At 39.9% G+C, this 20630-nt stretch overlaps 1 protein-coding gene across 13 annotated transcripts in view; it reads left to right on the top strand.

The window, feature by feature from the left end:
- The window catches only part of ARID1B (AT-rich interaction domain 1B), a 406554-nt gene that overhangs the window by 105709 nt on the left and 280215 nt on the right, over nucleotides 1–20630 (top strand). For all 13 annotated transcript variants that reach the window (XM_034765331.1, XM_034765333.1, XM_034765337.1 and 10 more), the window contains one exon: nucleotides 20033–20143. In XM_034765331.1, coding sequence (XP_034621222.1) covers nucleotides 20033–20143 — 111 coding nt within the window. The remainder of the gene's footprint in view (nucleotides 1–20032; nucleotides 20144–20630) is intronic.

Raw genomic sequence — 20630 nt, 5'->3', positions numbered from 1 at the left:
GATAAAAAGTCTTCTTGTTTCCCTTTATTCCTGTAGCTAGTGTACATGAACAGGGTGGAACAAAATTCTTTCCTTTTTGTGTAAAAGTGGTTCTCAGCAACTTATCTACTGAGTGTGCAGACTCTGTTGGACAATCTCAGCAGGCACTTCTGCACAGACCACAAATGGGAGATGCACAATTCCATCCTGAATGAGATCTTCACCAAGGGCAGAATTCTTTCCTGGGAACTGTTCACCACCCAGACAAACAAGATATTGTCCCTGTACTGCTCCTGTGCAGCTGTGGGTCAGTGATGCCCTTCTCCTATTTTGGACAGACCAAATCAGGTTTGCCTCTTCTTCCATCTCACTGATACTACAAGTTCTACGAAAGATTTGCTACAGCAAAGCTCAGGTCTTTATCATCATATCCAGCTGGCCTAGACCGTTTTGGTTTTCAGACCTTCTGCATCTGTCAACCCAGCTTCCCATCAGCCTCTGACCCTTTCCACCTCTGTTCACTCAAGAGAATGGCAAGACCAGACGTCTCAACCCAGGCCCCCTTCATCTCATGGCCTGGTATTTGGATGGGTGTCAGACCAAAACCATTCATGTTCAGAAGCTGTTCTGACTCCATGAGAAAATGCAGGTCCACCTTGCAACAATCAGCACCTTCCATCCTCCAGTTGAAGACTATGCTGTTTTTACTTGTCCAGCAACAATCAGCTTCCTGAAGGGCTTCATCAGAACTTTCCCACTGGTGGCAAAACGAACACTGCAATGGGATCTTAATCTTGCTCTTTCAGTACTTACCAGACCTCCCTTTGAAACGCTAGCCACCTGCTCCCTACTTCTCCATGAGGGTTGCCTTCCTAGTAGCCATCAAATCAGCTAGAACGGTGAGTGAACTGGGAGCACTTATAGCAGATCCACCATATACCAAATTTCATAAGGAGAATGTTTCCCTTCACCTCCACCTGAAATGTATCCCTAAGGTAATTTCTGAGTTTCACATGAATTAACCTATTCACTTCCTGGTATTCTTTCCAAAACCTCATGCTTCCGACAAGGAGAGAAGACTTCACTCTCAATGTTTGTCAGGCTTTGACTTTCTATCTGCAGAGAATGAAATCAATTAGAAAGATGTGCCAGTTTTAGATGGTCCATAGACTGCTTTGAGAGAGTCAAAGAACATCTTTGCGTTGTTTGTATCTGCGTAATGCTGGACTTCTGCAGGTTTCCTCTCCCATCACTCATCCTGCATTCTCCTTAGTTCAGAGTGGGCCTTGCTCTGTAGGTACTTAAACCTATCTTTCTTTGAGATGGAAGTGAGTTCATTCTGCCATTCAACAAATGCTTTCTGCTTGTCACGTAGGAGTTTGGAGATGTCCTCGTTGTTCTCATCAAACCAATCCTGGTGTACCCTTTTCTTTGGCCCCAGCACTGATTTAGCTGTGTCACTAATCGCATGTTTAAACTGGTTCAATTTTTCTGATGGGGTGCCAGTGATTGGCAGGCATGAAAAAAGCTTGTAAGCTGAAACTGCATCTGATAGTTGGTGTGCTTGATCTGCATTGGTAACCTCATTATGGGGATGGAAGGCAGATGTGACACTATTGACGATACGTAAGACAGTACTTGGGCCTTGCTATGCAGATTTTCTAAACACTGCAGGATACCTGCCCAGAAAAATGAGCTAATGTTTGGAAGGAGCATGCAGCAGGCTATAATTAGATGCTGTTATCTTCCCCCTAGTTGTCTAAAATGGCATAGGAAGTCAAAGAGAGAATGGGTCTTCAAGATCTTCTGTGCCACAGGACTCTTTATCGCTGTTTACAGATCCAGACTAACACACCTACCCCTCTGATACTTGTGCCAGTCAAGAGTCCCTTCCAGTGTAAAGTTCCAAGTTCATACTGAAGTCACCAAGTTTACAAGGATGCAATTAAATAATGGTGAATGTAACTTTTATTGCTTTGGGAGCCAACAAGTTCCTTAAATGCAAAGATATGTCATAAAGAAACACTTTTACTGTCTCCAACTATTGGCAGGGAGGAGCTATAGCAAAGAATCTATCATAGAAGGTTACAAAGGAAGAAGAGTAGGAAAAAATCCCATTGTTTTTATCTATACCTAAAACTTTTATCAGTCAAGGAATTGGTTGCAAACCTCAGAAAGATGTGAAATGTGTTAAAACACACCTAAATGTAAGTAAGGCCTTGGTCAATATGTCCTGGTGAATTGCATGAGATGCTGTGACTTGGATAGAGAAGGGTGGAGCTTTAGTGGATGATATCCTGGCACTCTTCGGTCTCACACTAGAAACTGCATCTCTTTGAACAGCAAATATTTATTAGATGTGGATAGAAGCTTGTTTTGCAGTTGCGTTAAGGGTAAATAAAACTATGTTTATAGTTGCATCATTTGCAAATTGTTTGTGATGTAAATGTGTAGGCTGGGGAAGAAGAGAGACCTAAGGCAAGGGGAAAAATAGTTGCTGATAATTTGGTTTGTTATAGTCTTATTTTCCCTGTTATGCTTCTCTCTCTTCCTCCCCTTTTCAGTTATGTAAATGTATTTGTTTTGGAGAGTCTCAAACTGTAAAAGGTGGGAGAAGCTAGTGTTTATTCTGGCTAGATGATGGACAATTTTTTCCTCCTGTTTCTTCTAGGTGGAATCTTACAATACGATGTAATAGTATTTTATTGCAGGAAGGGGAAGAGATGAAAACTGATATGAAATTACTGATAAATGTTTTATTTTTGCTCTTCTAGTCAAAATACAACTGAGCCAGGTTTAACACTTAATATTGTGCTTTGGAATTGGTTCTCTTCTTCACTTCTCACGTATTGTTGAGGTGTGAAGCTGTTGCATCTTTGCTAAGGCGTCGACTCACTCATATGCAACATACAACATCATCAATAAAAGTAAATGGGCAAAGTAATTGGAGATGCATCTCACTGACTGGTTACTTTGCACTCTTCCTCTCTGTATGAGGAGGGCGGTAGGGAATTTGCTTAACAGTGGAAGAACAAGTTGGTTAAATCTTTGGTGGTATGGGAGGTGGTTTGATAGTAATATCAGCATGCTTTGCTGTATGGCGATAATGTAAGACAGCATCCATCATTACCTGTTAATTTCAGATTCCTACTGTGTAAAAACCGAGAAAGGAAGTCTTTTGTTTTAACCAAGTTTATTATAGCTAACAGATTCATTTACATTTACATTCATTGCCATTTGGCACATGGGAGCTCTGTTTTTACCTTTAGTGGAAAAAAAAAAGGGGGGGGGAAGAAAGGGCGGGGAGCGGAATACATTACACCAATACAACTGTTGCTCTTGGCAATGTTTTTCATCTTGAAATGGCATATAAGTGAATAATTGCTGCAGCTGTTTTTTTGTGACATTAAATCATTTGCAATGAGTAAAAGTGATATTTTGTTCAAGAATGTCATATAAATGATAGTTTAAACTCTAGTAATTAAACATTATTTTGTTAAGGTAGAGAGATGTATAGTTCAGATTATTATGGTATACTAACTTTTAAACTAACTTTTAAAACAGACATATGTATTCTTGCTTATGTAGCATGTGTCTGTGGAAAAGATCATGTCTTTGTTGAGGTTTAGAGCAATATTCTTATGAATTGGTGAAAAATGTAATTTGTTTGACAGAGTGAAATGAAGCCATGAATCAGTGATAGACTCACCCTTATTTCAATTAAAACAGTTTTATTGTGCATTTGTTGGCATATATGATGCCATTTTTATTTTAAATATTTTGAGGATTTTGTGTGTGTGTGAATTTCTAACTAGAGTAGTAGTAAACCAGTCCCTTTTCTCACCCTGCAGTCTTAATATTGAAAAGAAAAAAGTGGCAGGTGTTTGAGGTGTGGCATTTGTGTACACTGTTCTTGCGAAGCACTCTAGACAACATAAGTTATAAGGTGGAATGTGGTATTTTGCGTTTTCCTCTTGTGTCTATTTTGATTCAAAATCCTTAAAGTGACCATCAGCCTCAACATTAGGCTGTGTTTATTTTAAAAAGGGAAGGAATTATAACATCTAATGATAGAATTTTTTCACACAAATTTTTAAATCTAAACGACATTCTGTTTTTCTCCACACATTTTAAATACTCGTTTATGATGTTTTCCAACCCCAAATTAGCCCTATTGTATTCATGCATGAGAATCAAAGCGTCAAATTTTCAGGTTTATACAAATATATTGTAAAAGGGCATTTGTTTCTCTAGTTTATCCTTGCAGATTAGAGATGTGCATGTACACATGTATATGTAGGCACCTATATACTGTGTGGAATCAGTGCAAGTGGGGTACAGAAAAGATTGCCCACTTTAGAACATATTTTTGAAAATTTGGCCTAGAATGTGATGTGGTGTATTATGTTCTAATGCCCAAGTTGTGTGATTATAATAAAACATCAACATAAATCATTGAAAATTGTATTAATAATGTAAAGTGGGTTTGGTACTATGGGTTAGGAAAATTTGTTTTTAAATACGATTTTTATTTAGACATTTGTCCTTTTAATTGTATGGTATTTGGCATATTTAACTCTATTAACATAATCAAGCTGTTTGTGCCAGTGTGTAGATACATATATATGTATACATACACATTCATAACATATGATGGTGTAGTAGAAAGGTTTTGTTGCCATGAGTTGCATTACTCACAAGTGTCAAAGGCACAACTGAGTTATGCAGATCATCCCAAATAAGTCCAGATAAAACCTTTATATCTCACTATCATGTTTTTTTTTAAATAAAATCCTCAATTATTTAATTTACCACAAGTTAGCACAGAAGTTTCCAGTCTTTTGCACTGGAGTTGTGCAGAATTTTGGTTGAGTTTGTTTCAAAGTATTGGGGGCTTTACGTGTATTAATATGGTTTGAAATCATAATAAAAACAGTATACTTATTACACTTTTCACTCTGCGTGTGTGCGTGTAAAATCATCAACTATAGTATGTATGTTTGTGTTTGATATTTGGTGTGGTGTTAACCACAAAACCTTCATGGCTTTGCTTACATGTTAAGTGCAGGTATTTAGAATAACCACAATGCCTAAAGTGTATTACTGCTGTAGTGAAATGTTGAGGTTATACTTAAATAGATTCTGTAAAAAAACTCTCCATGTTGTTTATTTATTTATTTATTTATTTGTTTATTTAATTTCAATGTAAAGATGTACAAAGTAAGACAATCCCTTTAAGATATTCATTCCCAAATGCAAAATATTAAAATTTTTCACTTCTGCCATACTTTTCTTGGGTGGCTTTTGCAACCCAGAACAATTGGTGCTTAACAAGCAGACAGCCATCCAAAGCTGAGTGGCAAGGTGAAATTCTCACTGAGATCTGTACACTACTGCCAGTGTTTCCAGCCTTGCTTCTGTGGAAATTGAGATTGGAGCGATGAAAATATGTCCAGGAGAACTTTTTATAGAAGTGTCTTGATACGTTAACATTATTGTTGCTAGTCTAATATTTCTGCAATGGATCAACAACAATAAGGGGATGGTATTAAAACCTTGGGTGAAATCCTGGCTCTATTGAAGTTAATAGCAAAACTCCCACTGAATTCAGCGAGGCCCAGGATTTCATCCATCGACTTGTAAACCTACAGTTACCTTCACCATGGCTCTGATCTCGGTTACACAGAAATAGGGTTGGAAAGTTACGCTTTTTTTCTCTGTATGTCCTTGGAAGGACATAATGATTTCAAGGAGGACACATTTTGCTATTGAGTTTAAACCCATGCAGTTAGATGGTTATCCAGCTGGAGCCTTTGTCAGTCAGTCAGATTTCTGCTTCTGTAAAGTCTGTTTCATAAGCATGGAGGACTGCTGTAACACCAAATAAGTATTAATATGTCTATTTATTCCACTAACTAAGGTTGCCTACTCAGCGCTAGAATTCAGTGAAACCATGACTCCAATTGTGCTAGGTCTTCCCCCATTAGTGGACAGGGCTGACTCACTGTCTGTTCAGGGATCATTCTGTTTAAATAGCACTTACAATATATCCTGTATGATTGCAGTTGTGTCTCAATATCTGCATTAAACCCCATTTTTACTGCAGTGATTTATATTTCCGTTGTAACATCATCCCAAGTGCTAGCTTGTTAGACTCAGCAGGTTATCTTCCAGAATCAAGTAACCTGAAGGGATAGATGCAGGAAGAAATGAAAGTAGTGAGGAGAACCCTCTGCAAATTCAAACCTGACCTCAAAGACAAGGTTGTGGTCATATTTTGGAACAGCAGACACATTAACAGAGGTATGTGGCAAGGGTTTAACTTCACTGAAGGCATGGTGTCCAAAACCAATCTACTGCTTTTGTGAGCAGAGAAACCTTTCTTGGCCCTAAACGATAAAGGTTCAGGGGCACACTGATTGATTAAAGAACTAGGACTTTTACTCCAGGATGTTCTTCCTGAAACTGTTTGTACCACCATGGAACCGAAAATTGAGCTGAAGGTTTTTTCCACGATTAGTTAATATCTATGTAGCGATTTGAACATGTAAAATATTACATGAATTGAAAGTAGCAGTATTATTTCAAGAGGCAAAATATTTTTTATCTTTCCACATAGATTGGGAAGTGGCACCACTAGAACTTTCTGAATTGCCACACCTTCATGGATGTTTATCCATTTAACTCCACATCATCCGAATTAAAAAAAAAATATTGTTAATGAAAAGCGTCAGTGCAATTAATAACTCACATTTGCTTCTACCAGGTTATCTTCAGATGAGGGTCCCATCTGTGGTTAAGAATTGCTTTCTTAGTCTATGCTTTCTTTCACTATGTTCAATTATTAATTCTTACTTAGTAAAACAGGGCATTACTTCTTGGGATTTGAAAGGAGGAATTTAAAAGGCTTGTCTTGTTCTGATACGCTTCTCCAGACATCTATTACTAGTGGTGGGTTTGATTAGATCTTAGTGGATAGAATCTGATAAGACTGATCAGAGCACAATGAGAAGCTGTCTAGCAGGGATTGTTCATCACAAAACTGGTATCCCAGTGTTTTTTTTTTTATTTTAACTTTTATTCCTTATTTCCTGTGCCATGGAAAATGGAGATAATGATACTGCCCTCCTTTGTAAAGCGCTTTGAGATTTGCAGATGAAAAGTGCTATTATAAGCAGGGCCGGCTCCAGGCACCAGCTTGGCAAGCAGGTGCTTGGGGCGGCCACTCCGGAGAGGGGCGGCAGGTCCAGCTATTCGGCGGACAGTCCCTCACTCCCGCTCCGAGCGAAGGACCTTCCGCCGAATTGCCGCCGCAGATCGCGATCGCGGCTTTTTTTGGCTGCTTGGGGCGGCCAAAACCCTGGAGCCAGCCCTGATTATAAGAACTAGGTGGTATTATTATAATTGAATGGCAGCCTTTGGATGATTTCTAGTGCATGTCTATATATGTGCTTGGCTAGTAAAATGGGACCCCAATTTTGATTAGGGTCTCTGGGCACTACTGGCATATAAAGAGTAAATAATATTAGGAAGCATTGATAGTGTGAACCTCCTTGGAGTAGAAATTTTGTTGGCTCAGAAACAAACAGAAGACATGGGTGGGGGAAATATCCAAAAAATCTAACTGGTGCTTTTTCCTTTATGCTTATTTAGATAGATACTGGTAGTCTGTCATTGGTAGATTCAACAGGCAATGAATGATCCTAACTCACTTGACTAAAATCTCTCTACCTGTTGTGTGCTGAAGCAGAAAGCCAGGGCCACTACAATTGATCACTTGCCTTTAAAAAAGTATGGAAAATGTATCAAGAATTTAGTATGGTATGCTTAGAAGAAAACCTTGTTACAAGTTGAAAAATCCAGTGAAAATATGATCATCCTAAATTTTAAGAAAGTGTGCAAATGTATTTCTCAGAGGTAAGTAAATTAAAGTTCTCAAATCATGTTGGTGATTTGGATTTGATCCACAAAGCATTGTTGTTGTTATTATGGCATTGTTGTTATACGTTTCTAAACTCTGATTCCCAGTATTTAAATCACAGAAGGTTAATTAAAACAGTTCTTTATTCTGCAACTGCTTGAGAATATTAACCTTGCAAAGGCTGTGTTAAATCACTGAAGTGATAGAATTGCATTTGCTTTGTAAGATTTTGCTGCAAGAGCAAAGACAGTGCCATTTATAGTTCAGTGCCGTTAATTGCTTAGCATTTAGATATTAGCACAGGAGTCTATTAATTAACTTGATGATAAAACTATTGGAATGTAGGCTGATAAAAATGATTTTGTTTTAAAGGAGATTACCAATCAAACCTGCTTCTCCCTTCCCTTCTCCCCCCTCCACTTCCCTCCTTTTTCCTCTGGCAGTAGACATCAATGGTGGGTTTTTTGGTTTAAAAGTGCCATTAATGTCCAAGAAGCAACTTTAAGTTAATTATTGATAGAATTTGAAGGGTAGGGTAAACAGAGTAGTGAGCCTTGAAAGGTTGCTTGCCTATATAATAGTAATTTATTCCATTGTCCTGATTCACTTATCTGATTGTGGAGCACAGCTAAAGTTCTCTATATTTTCATCTTAAAACAAGAGTGTTTAACACAAATCACAGATTTTTTAAATATTTTAAATGCTAATAAAATAAAATCATGGAATAAATAGTAAAGAAGTAAAATCTTTAGAGTATCAATGTGTCTGCTTCTTTCTTTTGTTTTTTGAGTACCATATGTGTTATATATTTCAAATTGTAATGGTCTTGTAAATTATACTTTATGGCCAGTTGCAACTCCACAATATTCTGTTAAAGTCTTTAAATTAACTTTGCCTCATTTTCCTCAAAGGTAAGGGTCCCAGTTAGGGGTTTGTTTGCTAACCTTTCCTGGCACAAGATTTACTACTACATTTTTTCCTGTCTTTATTTTCTTTCTAATTGAAGATATTCAGTGAAACATTTTATTTGTAGGTTTATTTTCTGTATTTTGAACCAGGTTCTTGGTTGCTAATACACAATGTTCTACTTGTAATAAGCCAGCGTACACTACAGATACACTCATCTCTATCTCCCAGTATGCCCACCTATTCGGCTGCAGTGGCGTTTAACATATTTGTGAGCACATTTCCAAAATCCTCTTTTGTCAGCAGTTGCAATTAGAACTAAACAACAACAATTGAAATGGAACAGCAAATTAAGGCCAATAACAAAAGCAAATTTGCTTACAAAAATTAGTGTGAGATGACTAACCAAATGTTTTCATGTGTTTTTTTTTTATGTAGAGAATGAGGGGTGGCCGACTTGTTGTTCTCTGCAGCCCAAGCTCTGGGAGAATGATGACATGTAGTCTGTCTTCATTTTCCCTCCTCCTCCTCACCCTCCTCTCCCCCTTACTGCCCAATCCCCTTCCCTCAACCCCCCTTCAAAACAAACCAACCAAACAAAAACCAAACACACCATTTCTATTTGCAAATAGAAAATCAAGTAACTGTCTGTAAAATTAAGTAATTTGCAACTACAGAGAGAGCTTGCAAGACCAAATTTGCATACTTTCCCATCTTATAAGATGGGGAGGTTTTCTGCTGCCTTATTAGCCAACAATTCTTTTACCCTTGCTTAACGAAAAGGCTGTGACCTAGATTATCTTCCGTGAGGATCAGTGTCACAGGGTAGCTGGTCCCTGCTGATAGACTAGGCCCAGCTCCGGGGAACCAGAGCAGGTGAGCCCTATCCAGCTAATTAAAGACGGCTGGGCTACCCTGGGGCATATAAGGGACTGCTAGTGGGCAGTTGGAGGAGAAAGAACTGAGACAGACTAAGCCCTGGGGAGGGAAAGCCACAGTGGGGTGGAGGTAGCTCCTGTGGTGGGTCGCTAGAGTAAGGGGCTAGAGGCTCAGGGTGGCAGCCCTGTGGCTGCTGCATCAGGAAGGGAACAGAGCTGACTTAGGCTGGGAAGCTGCTAGGAGCTAGAGTGCCAGAAATCACTGCAAGTGTTGGCTGTGAAGCCTAGGGCCGAGGATTGAGTTAAGACTTTTCCGTTTGGTATGCTAACCTCTGTGAAAAGACTGGGCGTGGCAGCACATGCTTTGATGCTGGCCCGGTGACAATCAGTAAAGATGTCCATATTTTGATCCTAGTTTGTTTTTAAGTCCTCAAACACCACACGACATCTCTTTCCCCCAATGATCTAAAATGCTTTACTTTGAAAATATAAAGGAGGTGGTGGTGGTGGTTGTGGTGGTGAAGAACTCGTAGACCAAGGGTAATCAATTATTTTGTGTCAAGGTCCAAATCTCTTGGTCAATGTGTAGTCAAGGTCCAGACTCCAGAGAAAATAATACAAAAATAATAACAATAATAAGAAAATAAAAAGATTTCACAGTCCATTCAAAAGCATGTGACAGTCTGGATTTGGTCCATGGTCCGCCTGTTGACTACCTCTGTCTTAGACTCATGGACTTTAAAGCCAGAAGGGAACATCATGATTATCTAGTCTGACCTCCTACACATCTTAGGCCACAGAATCTCACCTACCCACTCCTGTAATAGACCCTTAGCTTCAAAGATCAAAGAACCAATGCGCTTTTTCTGGCTTAAGGTATTATTTATACAGTGTATTAAAAATGCTTCTGCAGCTGGATAATTTTTTTTTCTTTAAGTTAATTGCTCTCTATTTCACTGTCCTGAACGAAAACATCTCCTAGCTTGGTTGATGGCTGGATTAAAGTATTCATATGCAGCAGTAACTGTGTGACTTCATTGGTTGTACCGTAAGAGATGATAATGGTAATGCACTTTCTTCTTCAGTGGCCCCAAAACTGAGATACCAGACCCCTCCCAACCCCCCAATTAAATTACATCAAATAGCATTGAGCAGTAAACAGCCTTCTTGACCAGCGCTAATATATATTCACAGACTTGTATGAATCCTGCAGAAAACCTCACTGCCTTATTCAGTGATTATCTTGGCACGGTGTAGCGGATATACCATATTCCACTTCCTTAGAAGATGTGTTGTGGAGTAATAAAGAATGGAATTGGGGAGCTTTCCCCTCTGCTATTTCTTGAATGTTGTCTGTACCATTCTGTTTTGTGTGTGTAAAGACACAAAAATCCTCACAATTGCCTTATTCTCAGTGACTTTGTTTTGGTGGGAGGGTCCCCTCCCAAAATACAACTGCAGCTTTTCATGAGCCTTTATGAAGTCCTTTAGACACCAGTGTGGCTTTAGACAACAGTGAGGCTTCCCTCTCCTATATAGTTCACTAAGGAAGGTGCCACTGAGAAAATGCAGACAAAGTATTTCCTAGTCTCAAGTGAGGAAGTACCATCCTTTGGTACCTAGTTTGATTAGCCTAGAGGAAGCAGCTGCTCTTGGGGCAGTTTTTTCTTTATTCAGTAAGCTATCTTCAGGGTTTCAGCTTGACTGTAAGCTTGGGGCACTGCTATGACCTCATTTACGTGAGTAAGCCCCATGCTTCAGAGATACTCTTCTGCTGGTGGCTGGCAGACTGACAGAGGATTCTGCCGTCTGGAGCACTGAGATGCACAAACTCACTGCTCATGCAGCAAGAAATCTTAAAGAAGCAGCAGGTTTTTAATCCTGCCACATTCAGATATTTTGATTTTTTTTTTTTAAGCTGGAACTGTTGAAAATAGTGCAGCCTAGCTTTTAGTCTCAGATGTGTCAGAGAAGGAAAGGTTTCCTCCAAAATTTTTCTGAAGGGTGGAGTTGGGAGAGGATGTGAAGGGAGTAATTTAATATTACGATTTGTTACAAACGAGAGTAGACCTATTAGATGTGTAAAAACGGCAGGTTATAATTTGTATTGGTATGGTACTTGTCTGCGTTAAAGAACGGTCAGCAAATGGAAATAGAGGGTGGAGAAACTGAAAGTGTGGTCAGGCTGCCAACCTTGTAGGGCTTTGGGAAAAGCCTGGGAAGCCTTTAAAAAATGCAGGATGGTCCACCTGGAATGAGATGTGCATTATGACAGTTCCCCCCTCCCCAAAATTATGCTTGTGCTTCCAGGCTCTCCCCTTGAAGTTCTTTGTCACCTCTTCATTCAGACTCCAAATCCTTATCTGTGGATTTAGCCAAGAGACCACTCTCCTTTGAGAAATCCTTCTTTTGTCTATAAATTAGGTTTTGGCGAGTGTGTATTCAGCCTGTGTAATGAAGCCCTGTCCATTCCTAATATGTTTTGATGTGAGTACTAAACTTGCACACTTCTTCTCTCTACTTTTATCACACATTAGAAAGGTGTGACAGAAAAAAGACCAAGAGAAAACGCCTTGTTTCTGATCAGATTAGTTATTTCTGCCCTTTTTGATCCATGGAATAAAAGAAAAATAGAGCAACAAAATAAGAATTTAAGAGAGCAAATTTTATCTTTAAACTGCTTCTGCAGTGCTAGCTTAGAACTGATCCTGGAGGCCGTATCTGTGTGGAACAGAGGTGGGCAAACTACGGCCCGCGGGACCCTCCTGCCCGGCCCCTGAGCTGTTCTCCCTCCCCTGAAGCCTCAGCTCGCCGCGCCGCCGGCGCAATGCCCTGGGCAGCAGGCTGCGAGCTCTTGCCAGGCAGCACAGCTGCAGAGCCTGGTGCTCTGTGCTGCTTGGTGGCGTAGCTGGTTCCAGTCGGGCGGTGCGGCTGTAGCGCCGCCAGCTACCGGTGCTCCAGGCAGTGTGGTAAGGGGGCAGGAAGTAGGTGGGGTTGGATAGAGGGCAGGGGAGTTCGGGGTGGTGGTCAGGGGTCGGTCAGAGGGCGGGGAACGGGGGGGGTTGGATGGGTGAAGGAGTTCCAGGGGGCAGTCAGGAAGGGGAGGGGGGATTGGATGGGGTGGAGGGGGGCAGGCAGGGGTTCCGGGGGCGGTCAGCGAGAAGGGGTGGGTGGATGGGGCAGTGGTCCCGGAGGGAGGGAGGAGCAGTCAGGAATGAGAGGAGGGGTTGGATGGGGCAGTGGGGGACAGTCAGGGATGGTCAAGGGACAGGGAGTGAGGCAGTGGATGGGGCAGGGGTTCTGGGGGGGGGGCTATCAGGAAATAGGGGGGGTTGGATGGGGCAGGAGTCCCGGGAAGGGGTTTTGTCGGGGGTGAGAAGCGGGGGGAGGATGGGGGTGGGGGCTGGGCCATGCCTGCCTCTTTGGGGAGGCACAGCCTCCCCTAACCAGCCCTCCATACAATTTCTGAAACCCGATGCGGCCCTCAGGCCAAAAAGTTTGCCCACCTCTGGTGTAGAACAAATGGACTAGAATTTTCTGTGAAAAATGACCATGTCCTGGAAAAATATCTAGCTGATTAAAATCACCTGCTATTTGGCACAACAAACAAATAGAGCTAGGAGATGAGAGGATTTTAGTGCCCCACCCTTTGTATAAAACAGCTACTACAGAGGCATTTTCCAATGAAGTAGGATTGGCTGACTCTTCTAGTAAGTCCTGAATGCCTTAAGGGGGTTTGATGGTACAGGGTTTGAGCATGTTAATATGTAAACGTTAAAGAATTTCTGGTAGCATTCAGTCATCAGAATATTGAGGTGCAGCTGAAGCAGGAAATTCAGTGCTGACCATCACAGTAGCTGCTGCTCTTGTCTCCATTTTTTTTTTTTTGCTATAAAGAGGTTCACTCACTTTAACCAGCAGAAGGGTCCACCCAATTCTTTAGGTGCACACATGTTTGAGGGGTGAAGTAGAGTTACTGCTTTAGTAGCCAACATGTAGTACATTGCAGACTATAGCTTTTATTTACACTCTAGACAATGGATAGATGCTAGGCCAATCTACCCAAACTCAACCAGGCATTTTCCTCTATGATGAAAGCCCACCTGCTTACAATCCTCTCTTCTCTGTGACTCATAAGTAGGCAGCTTATTGGTCTGTGCACCAAAGAACATAGAATTCTCAAGACATAGGATTCCAGTCCCTTTTTCTTGAGGTCTTCAGTTTATTGCTTCAAATTAACACTAGTTCAATATATCAATCTTGTCCTTTTCCCCTTGACCTAGGGTCTTCTGCAGTATCCTATCCACACGATCCACAGGCCATCTGCTTATATTCTAGGCAAGCATCTCTGCCCTTTTCTAGCTTGCTCCTTGCAGGATTAGACTCTACAAGCCATTCACCTGAGGCATATATGATCCGGGTTCTTTCCCCTGACCCAAGGACTCCTGTAGGAGCCTACCTAGTCCGTGCAGCGCAAGTGGGCTACTGGTTGGATTTTATGAAGACCAGGAGTGATCTTCAGGCTATGACCTGAACCCTGGCCTCACAGCATCAACTTGGGTGGGGCTGAGCCCTTAAAGGACCAGTGACTGGGTTCTTGTGTGAGAATTTTGGAAGGCTTCAGTTTGGTAATTTTGGCACTCTCTCAAGCACTTTAGATGGAATACTTCTGCTTCTGAGGTTATAGCATTTGGTCATACTGTAATCAATGACTTTAAACCATTTCTGTTCTCTGAGTGCTTTTAGAGATTGCTCCAGATTGGTGGATGCCAGATTATGGAAAGTAATTTAAAGTTAGTTTTGCCTCTGATACACCAGTTTGGAAAATCCACTTTGCCCTGTTTTGAAATGCATTCTTGCAGTAGCAGCATAGTTTTCTGCCTTTCTCTTTCTCTTCCCATTCCCCACCCTTGCTTGGTGGTCTGGCTTGGTGCATGAGATTCAGAAACTGTTTGTAAGAGTAAAATACTATCAGTGTGGTATAATGGAAAGATAAACTACATTTGGGATTTAGTTTGTCTTCCATATTCTCACGTGGTATATTACTTTTAACTCCCTTTTGCTGAGACTATAAAGGTGTTAGCATTGCATTTTTCTTTGAGTGTTGCCTTGCCCACTCTACTACTCTGATGGTGTTGTGGTAACATGTTGGCAGTCCTCTGGTGAAAGCTGGGTCTGGCAGGTGAATCTGTCATTCTTGAGTTAGAAAATGGAGAGATGGGATCTGTTTGCATATGTGTACTAGTAACATTGCATGCTTTGTTGTACAAAATTTTATGAATTAATATCTAAAGCAGTGATCACAATGAGCTGCTAACATATCACCTGCTCTGATTCTGTTGCATGGAGTCCCTTCAGAGCTGAGTGAAATAATTCTGTATAGTAGAGCTGTATACTCCTCCTCTGACTGTTACGCTGGGTCCTGACCTCCATTCTGGAGGTCATCGGGAAACAGATTTTTACCTTTGCTTTCATTTTATTGTTGGCACATCAGTGTTGAATTGAAGACTTTAAGATGCATTTGAAATCTTTTAAGGATCAGCCAACTGAATCCAGGACATAAACTGAAATTGTTCGTAATGAGGTTATAAAATGGAAGCTTTCTATAATATTTCTTTTAAGTGGCCACTTCTATGGCCTCTTATTCAGCCACTGTCCTGCTTATCTTCATAGGAATCAGTGTGGCTTTAAGTTATCCCTCTACAATTTACTGCAATAGAAAGGAAAGGAAATCTAGGTGATGTTTCTTTTTCTTTCTGACCCACCTTTTCTTTTAATAAGGTTTTCCCTCAGATTAATGACTCCACCATATTTTCATTATTTTAAAATAAAAATAATTTAAGCTGTTTAATAATTAACCTCTCTCTCCTTCTACAGAACTATGTAGGGAGGAGTGAATTACAACTAAAAGTTTCGAGCAAACCAGTACTGCATTAATTCAGATACAGAAAACAAGAAAAGTGTCCCATGTAGGTGTGAACAGATCTCTTTGAGCGAGGTCCAGTTACACAATGTCATGTTTTCATTTTTTTAAAATCCATTTACTCCACTGACTACACAGTATGCCTACACTGCAAAAGCTGTGCATGGGCTAGCCTACCTAATCTAGTTTAAATTCAGCTAGTGTGGATAACCGTAGCAGTGAAGACAGTGCAGTGAAGACCTCAGCGCAGATTTCCTGGGTACAGCATACTAGTCTGCTCTGAAGCCTGCGCTGTATTGTCTTCACTGCTCTTTGATATCTCTGCTATCTCAGGTAGGCTAGCCCCGTACACAACGTTTGCTCTACAGATATACGCTAAGAGAGAGCTCATGCTGTATTGTTGTGGAACAAAGGTCTTTCAGACAAGTAATGACAACATGAATAATCTATATGATCTATCTTACTAAATGGTATAAATTTACAGAAAACCGAGAGAGAGAGAATCTATCACATGCACATGCATCCCTGAGAGTATTTGTTTTTTTTGGCCATATAAATTAACTAACTTTTACTGGACGGGGTAAACAATTTCTTTGAATGAGATTTTAATTAGTGTACTGCGATATGTTGAGGGAGATGGCTTCCTAGGTACACAACTGTACCTGATTGTGTTAGTAAAGTGTATTTTGGTACCATTGCTATCTAAATGTAATAGTTGTATGTATTAACTGCTTTCTGAGCTACATCCCCAGATGTGTGATTTTTCACATATATGTATAGGCTCACTCTGTCATCTTCAACATTTATCTCCCTTTTACTGAATAAATGCTCTTTTGATGTGACTTGTATAATGTGCATTTCACTAATAAAAAAAAATAGTTCCAACACAAACAAACTAAGCTATATATTTTTAGAAAAATCTCATCCACTTTTGGTGCATACACCTGACAGTTTGATGGCTTGGCCTGGTGCCTTTCCTAAAGTCTTATGGAGAAGCTCAACTTTCAGAGTTACTTTAGGATTTTGCTGACAGTTCCCGCTGTAGCAGCCACTGGATTTCTTCCAGAATTAGAAAGGTTTGAGTGAATGGAAACTTTTAGCCTGCTATTTTAAAGTAAGCCCTTCTCTCTGTAGCACGCACACATGCTACACCATTATATTTTGCTGTGATTAATAAAAACCCTAAGCTTTGTTTAGAAAGCTGAAGTTGTTAATGGCTACAATTGTGTGAGTGAAAAGATGGAAAAAATTATCAGGAATCTTAAAGATTCCTCACTCTCAGAACTGAAAATGAAAACTACAATTCCATATGCATCTGTAGTGACATGACACACTATCCTATTTGAATATACCTTTCCTTATCATGTCTTTATCTGCAGAAACCTAGTAGAATTGTTGTGTGTTCTGTGCATTAAAATATTTTGCTCTAAGAGGGAAAAGTGATCTCATCCCTCCTGTTCAGGGAAAGAATGATATTGAGCTCTTTCCTTGGTAAATTTGTGTATTCAATTATTTCTCCAGGTTTCCACTGTCATAACTTTAAAACAAATACTTTTTAAAAAACGTAAAGAGACCACGTTGTCTGAAATTCATAGAAAGCTGATAATAACATAAAGAGACAAGGTGGATGAGGTAATACCTTTTCTTGGATGAGCTTACACGGAGCTGCTCTTCAAAGAGCTCTGTGTAAATTTGAAAGTTTGTCTCCCAACCAATAGAATTTGGTCCAGTAAAAGATATTACCTCACCCACCTTGTCTCTCTGATATCCTGGGACCAACATGGCTACAACAACACTGCAAACAATAATAGTCTTTCACCTCTAGGTCGCTGCTTCCCAAATTGCCAGTGACAAAAGACATTTCTGTGTAATGACTTTACATGAAATGAATAGGTGGTCTCAGTCCTGTTCAGAATGCACAGGTGTCCACATCTTAATTGGCACGTTTGTCTACAGTATCCGCTTCTGTGTCTTACCTGCTGGTCTTTCCTCCTACCCTTAGTCTCTCCAAGATCAGAATGGAAGAGCACTGGTGGGCCATTATAGGGAAGCTTGCTCTCCTGCTACCTGTTAAGATAATCTGTGGCTAAATAGTGCATTTAAGACTACAGGGCTGTCAGTTCAGTCTGGAAAGACAGCCCATGGACAGTCTCCAAATGAATAACCAAGAACTGATTCAATTTGTCCTTCTGTGCTTCTCATGAAAACACACGTTGCCTCCCCCCAGGAAATTTTAGTAGGAAATGAGTTTTTAAATAAGACCCAGCAAACATGTGGGCACAGCCATTCTTGGTATTTCATAAGGGGTTAATAACTCTTATTTGATTTTTCAAACCATAAAACATCTTTCATTTCCCAGGAAAATTGTCCTAATGCAGCAGTGTCGGTTTGGAATGAAGAATAACTTTATTTCTGAGATGATGTTTGCTAAATTGAATATCCCATTTATCTTCCTCAGTGATTTTTTTTTTAAAGTGGTTCTTGTTTGTTGGCTGTAAAGGGAGAATGAAAAGGAAATAGAATGCTGAATGCACAGTTCAAATCCACTGTTGCTACTGTTTTCTAAACCGGGTTTATTACGGACGCCTGTGCAGTGACCACAAATAGTGTGTGACTGTGTGTGTGCTTAAACAAAAAGGAAAGCAGAGGTTTGCTCATTTGTTTGCCTATTGTGAAGCTGTCCTGCACCTTTATGCTCCTTTGTAACAGGGTGAAGGCTGCTGAATGGAGGACTTGTGCCATTTGTTGATTTTAAACCTCGCTGTTAATCCACAGGAACCTGCTGGTCTACACAGCAGGAGAGCTGTGTGACAAGTGGAAATCTGGGAGGGGAAAAAGCAGGAGGGGGTGTGTGTCACAGTAGATAATAATGATTCAGCCATCAGCCTTTGTCACCCGTAAACCTAATTGTTACCCTCTGCTGGTAACAAGATTGAAGTGCTAGCCTTTTAAGTGTTCCTTAATTTTACTTGAAACATGCTTATGATGGATAGACCAGTTTATTGTTGGTTTACTTACTACTATCAGTTTTGTTAGCTTTTGTTTTTAAACCTTGTTAAATTTTCTCTTGATCTTATTTCTTCTTCGTTAACATTTTTGCAGTACAGCTCAAAATGACAGAGCTGGCTGGGTGAAAACAGTATGGTTGTTCACATATTTCCCTTTGTCAGACTTTCATTAGAGCAGGGGCAGAAAACTACTGCTCTGCAAACTAATTTTTGTGGTGTCACTCTATTGTCAATAACTGCTGTTGGACTAGGGAATCTTAGCTATAGGAATAGTCCTTTATAAGTAGCAGTAGTGTAATTTTTTAGAGTATGGGTGGGGGTGGGGTGGAGAGAATCTTGAGATACACTTTCAAGCCAAAAAATGTAGCCTTTTAAAATAATTGTTCTTTTAGGTATTTATCAGAATTGTAAGATAGGGGAACAAAAACAACTTAAGCCAGCAATCTGTTGTACAAATTGGGGAGAAATAAAAAAAACTGAAGATGAAATGAAACAAAACAGAAAAACCTTTAAGGTGTGATACTTTTTTCCTGCACAATCAGAAACTGGTTCTTCAACTTTTCCTGCCAGTTATACATGCTAAAATAAGCATTTCACATTCTGTCCTCCTCCTTGACTTTATGTGTAGAAGTTGGTAACCTAAAGTATAGTGGCTAAGATTATCTCTGCATCTAGAGAGTATTTTTTCTACGTGGTGGAAGTGATCTTATGCCATTATGTAACACTGCTTAGGCTTGTGCGCTGGCCATAGGAAGGCCTCTTGACTTTCACGTAAGTTGCTGATATAGACATAGATGTACCTTTGATCAACTCTAGTTCTTTTCTGGAAAGTGTGTGTGTGTGCGCACGCGTGTGTGTGTGTGTGTGTATATATATATATATATATACACACGCACACACACTTTCACACAATTGGAGAGCGGGTTTTATGGGTTGACAGCTTATGTTTGAAAGCTTTGTCGGGATGGTGGTGGAGTCTGATTACATAGCGTGATTATATAGCATTCTCAGATCCAATATTGTAAGATCTTCCAACTGGTTCAATATTTCAACAAAAGATTTGCTCTCAATATTTGATCATCTGGAGAATATTTTGGCTTTTTAATCTCTCCAACCTCTCAAAAAAAAGTATTTAATTGGTTATTTTAACCTGTACCAGAGGAACACAAATGGACACACAACTCTGTTTAGACTCTGTCATTCTTATTTCTTTATAAAACATTAAAGTCATAATGGCACCCAATAGGACCTGATGATTCCACTGAAAAATAAGGTTTGTCTAATACAAAGTTTTGATTAAAAAAAAAAAACAGATCAGAAGTCAACTGTTATCTCTTCACCTTTCCTTCACATGGGTTTAGCTGGACTGCTGTGGCATATGAATAACCATAGTGTTTTTATAATTTTGTTTTTGCAGGACATGTCTCAGGAAGGCTATGGAACCAGATCCCAACCCCCTATAGCCTCAGGAAAGCCTAACCATGAAGACTTAAACCTAATACAACAAGAAAGACCATCAAGCTTACCAGTAAGAAATTAATGTGCCAGTTGTAGAATAGTAGTACATTATTTTAAAATGAAAAATATTTTATAACGATCTTACTGTCGCTATGATATGTGGATGAAATTTTGGGATGACAAATATATAACAATTTTAGTACCGCATTTGTTTTAAAAGCACAATGAAAACTGATTACAGTGAATGATCAATATATTATCTAGGGTAATCCCGTATCCCTTAGAGGAAGTCTTTTAGTCAGATAGTTAATCTGGTATTAATTTGTTTAGTGGCCATCACACAGTTTGCCATATTAAATATAGTTTATTCTGTCAATGTAAGATTCAGATATTGTGTGTGTGTTTGTGTTCGTAGCTTGAACTGGTTCAGGACTGAAGCTGATTCACATATTTGTATCCAGATTTGTCTGTGCGTGGAGAGGAAAGAGTATCGCTCCTTCTTAGCTTTTTTGGTTTTGCAGTCATATACAAGAGAATTATTCAGGGTCTTTTTAACT

Source organism: Trachemys scripta, chromosome 3, assembly GCF_013100865.1.
Source record: "Trachemys scripta elegans isolate TJP31775 chromosome 3, CAS_Tse_1.0, whole genome shotgun sequence".
In the NCBI taxonomy this organism is placed as follows: Eukaryota; Metazoa; Chordata; order Testudines; family Emydidae; genus Trachemys; species Trachemys scripta.
This window is presented reverse-complemented; position numbering and strand designations above follow the sequence as displayed.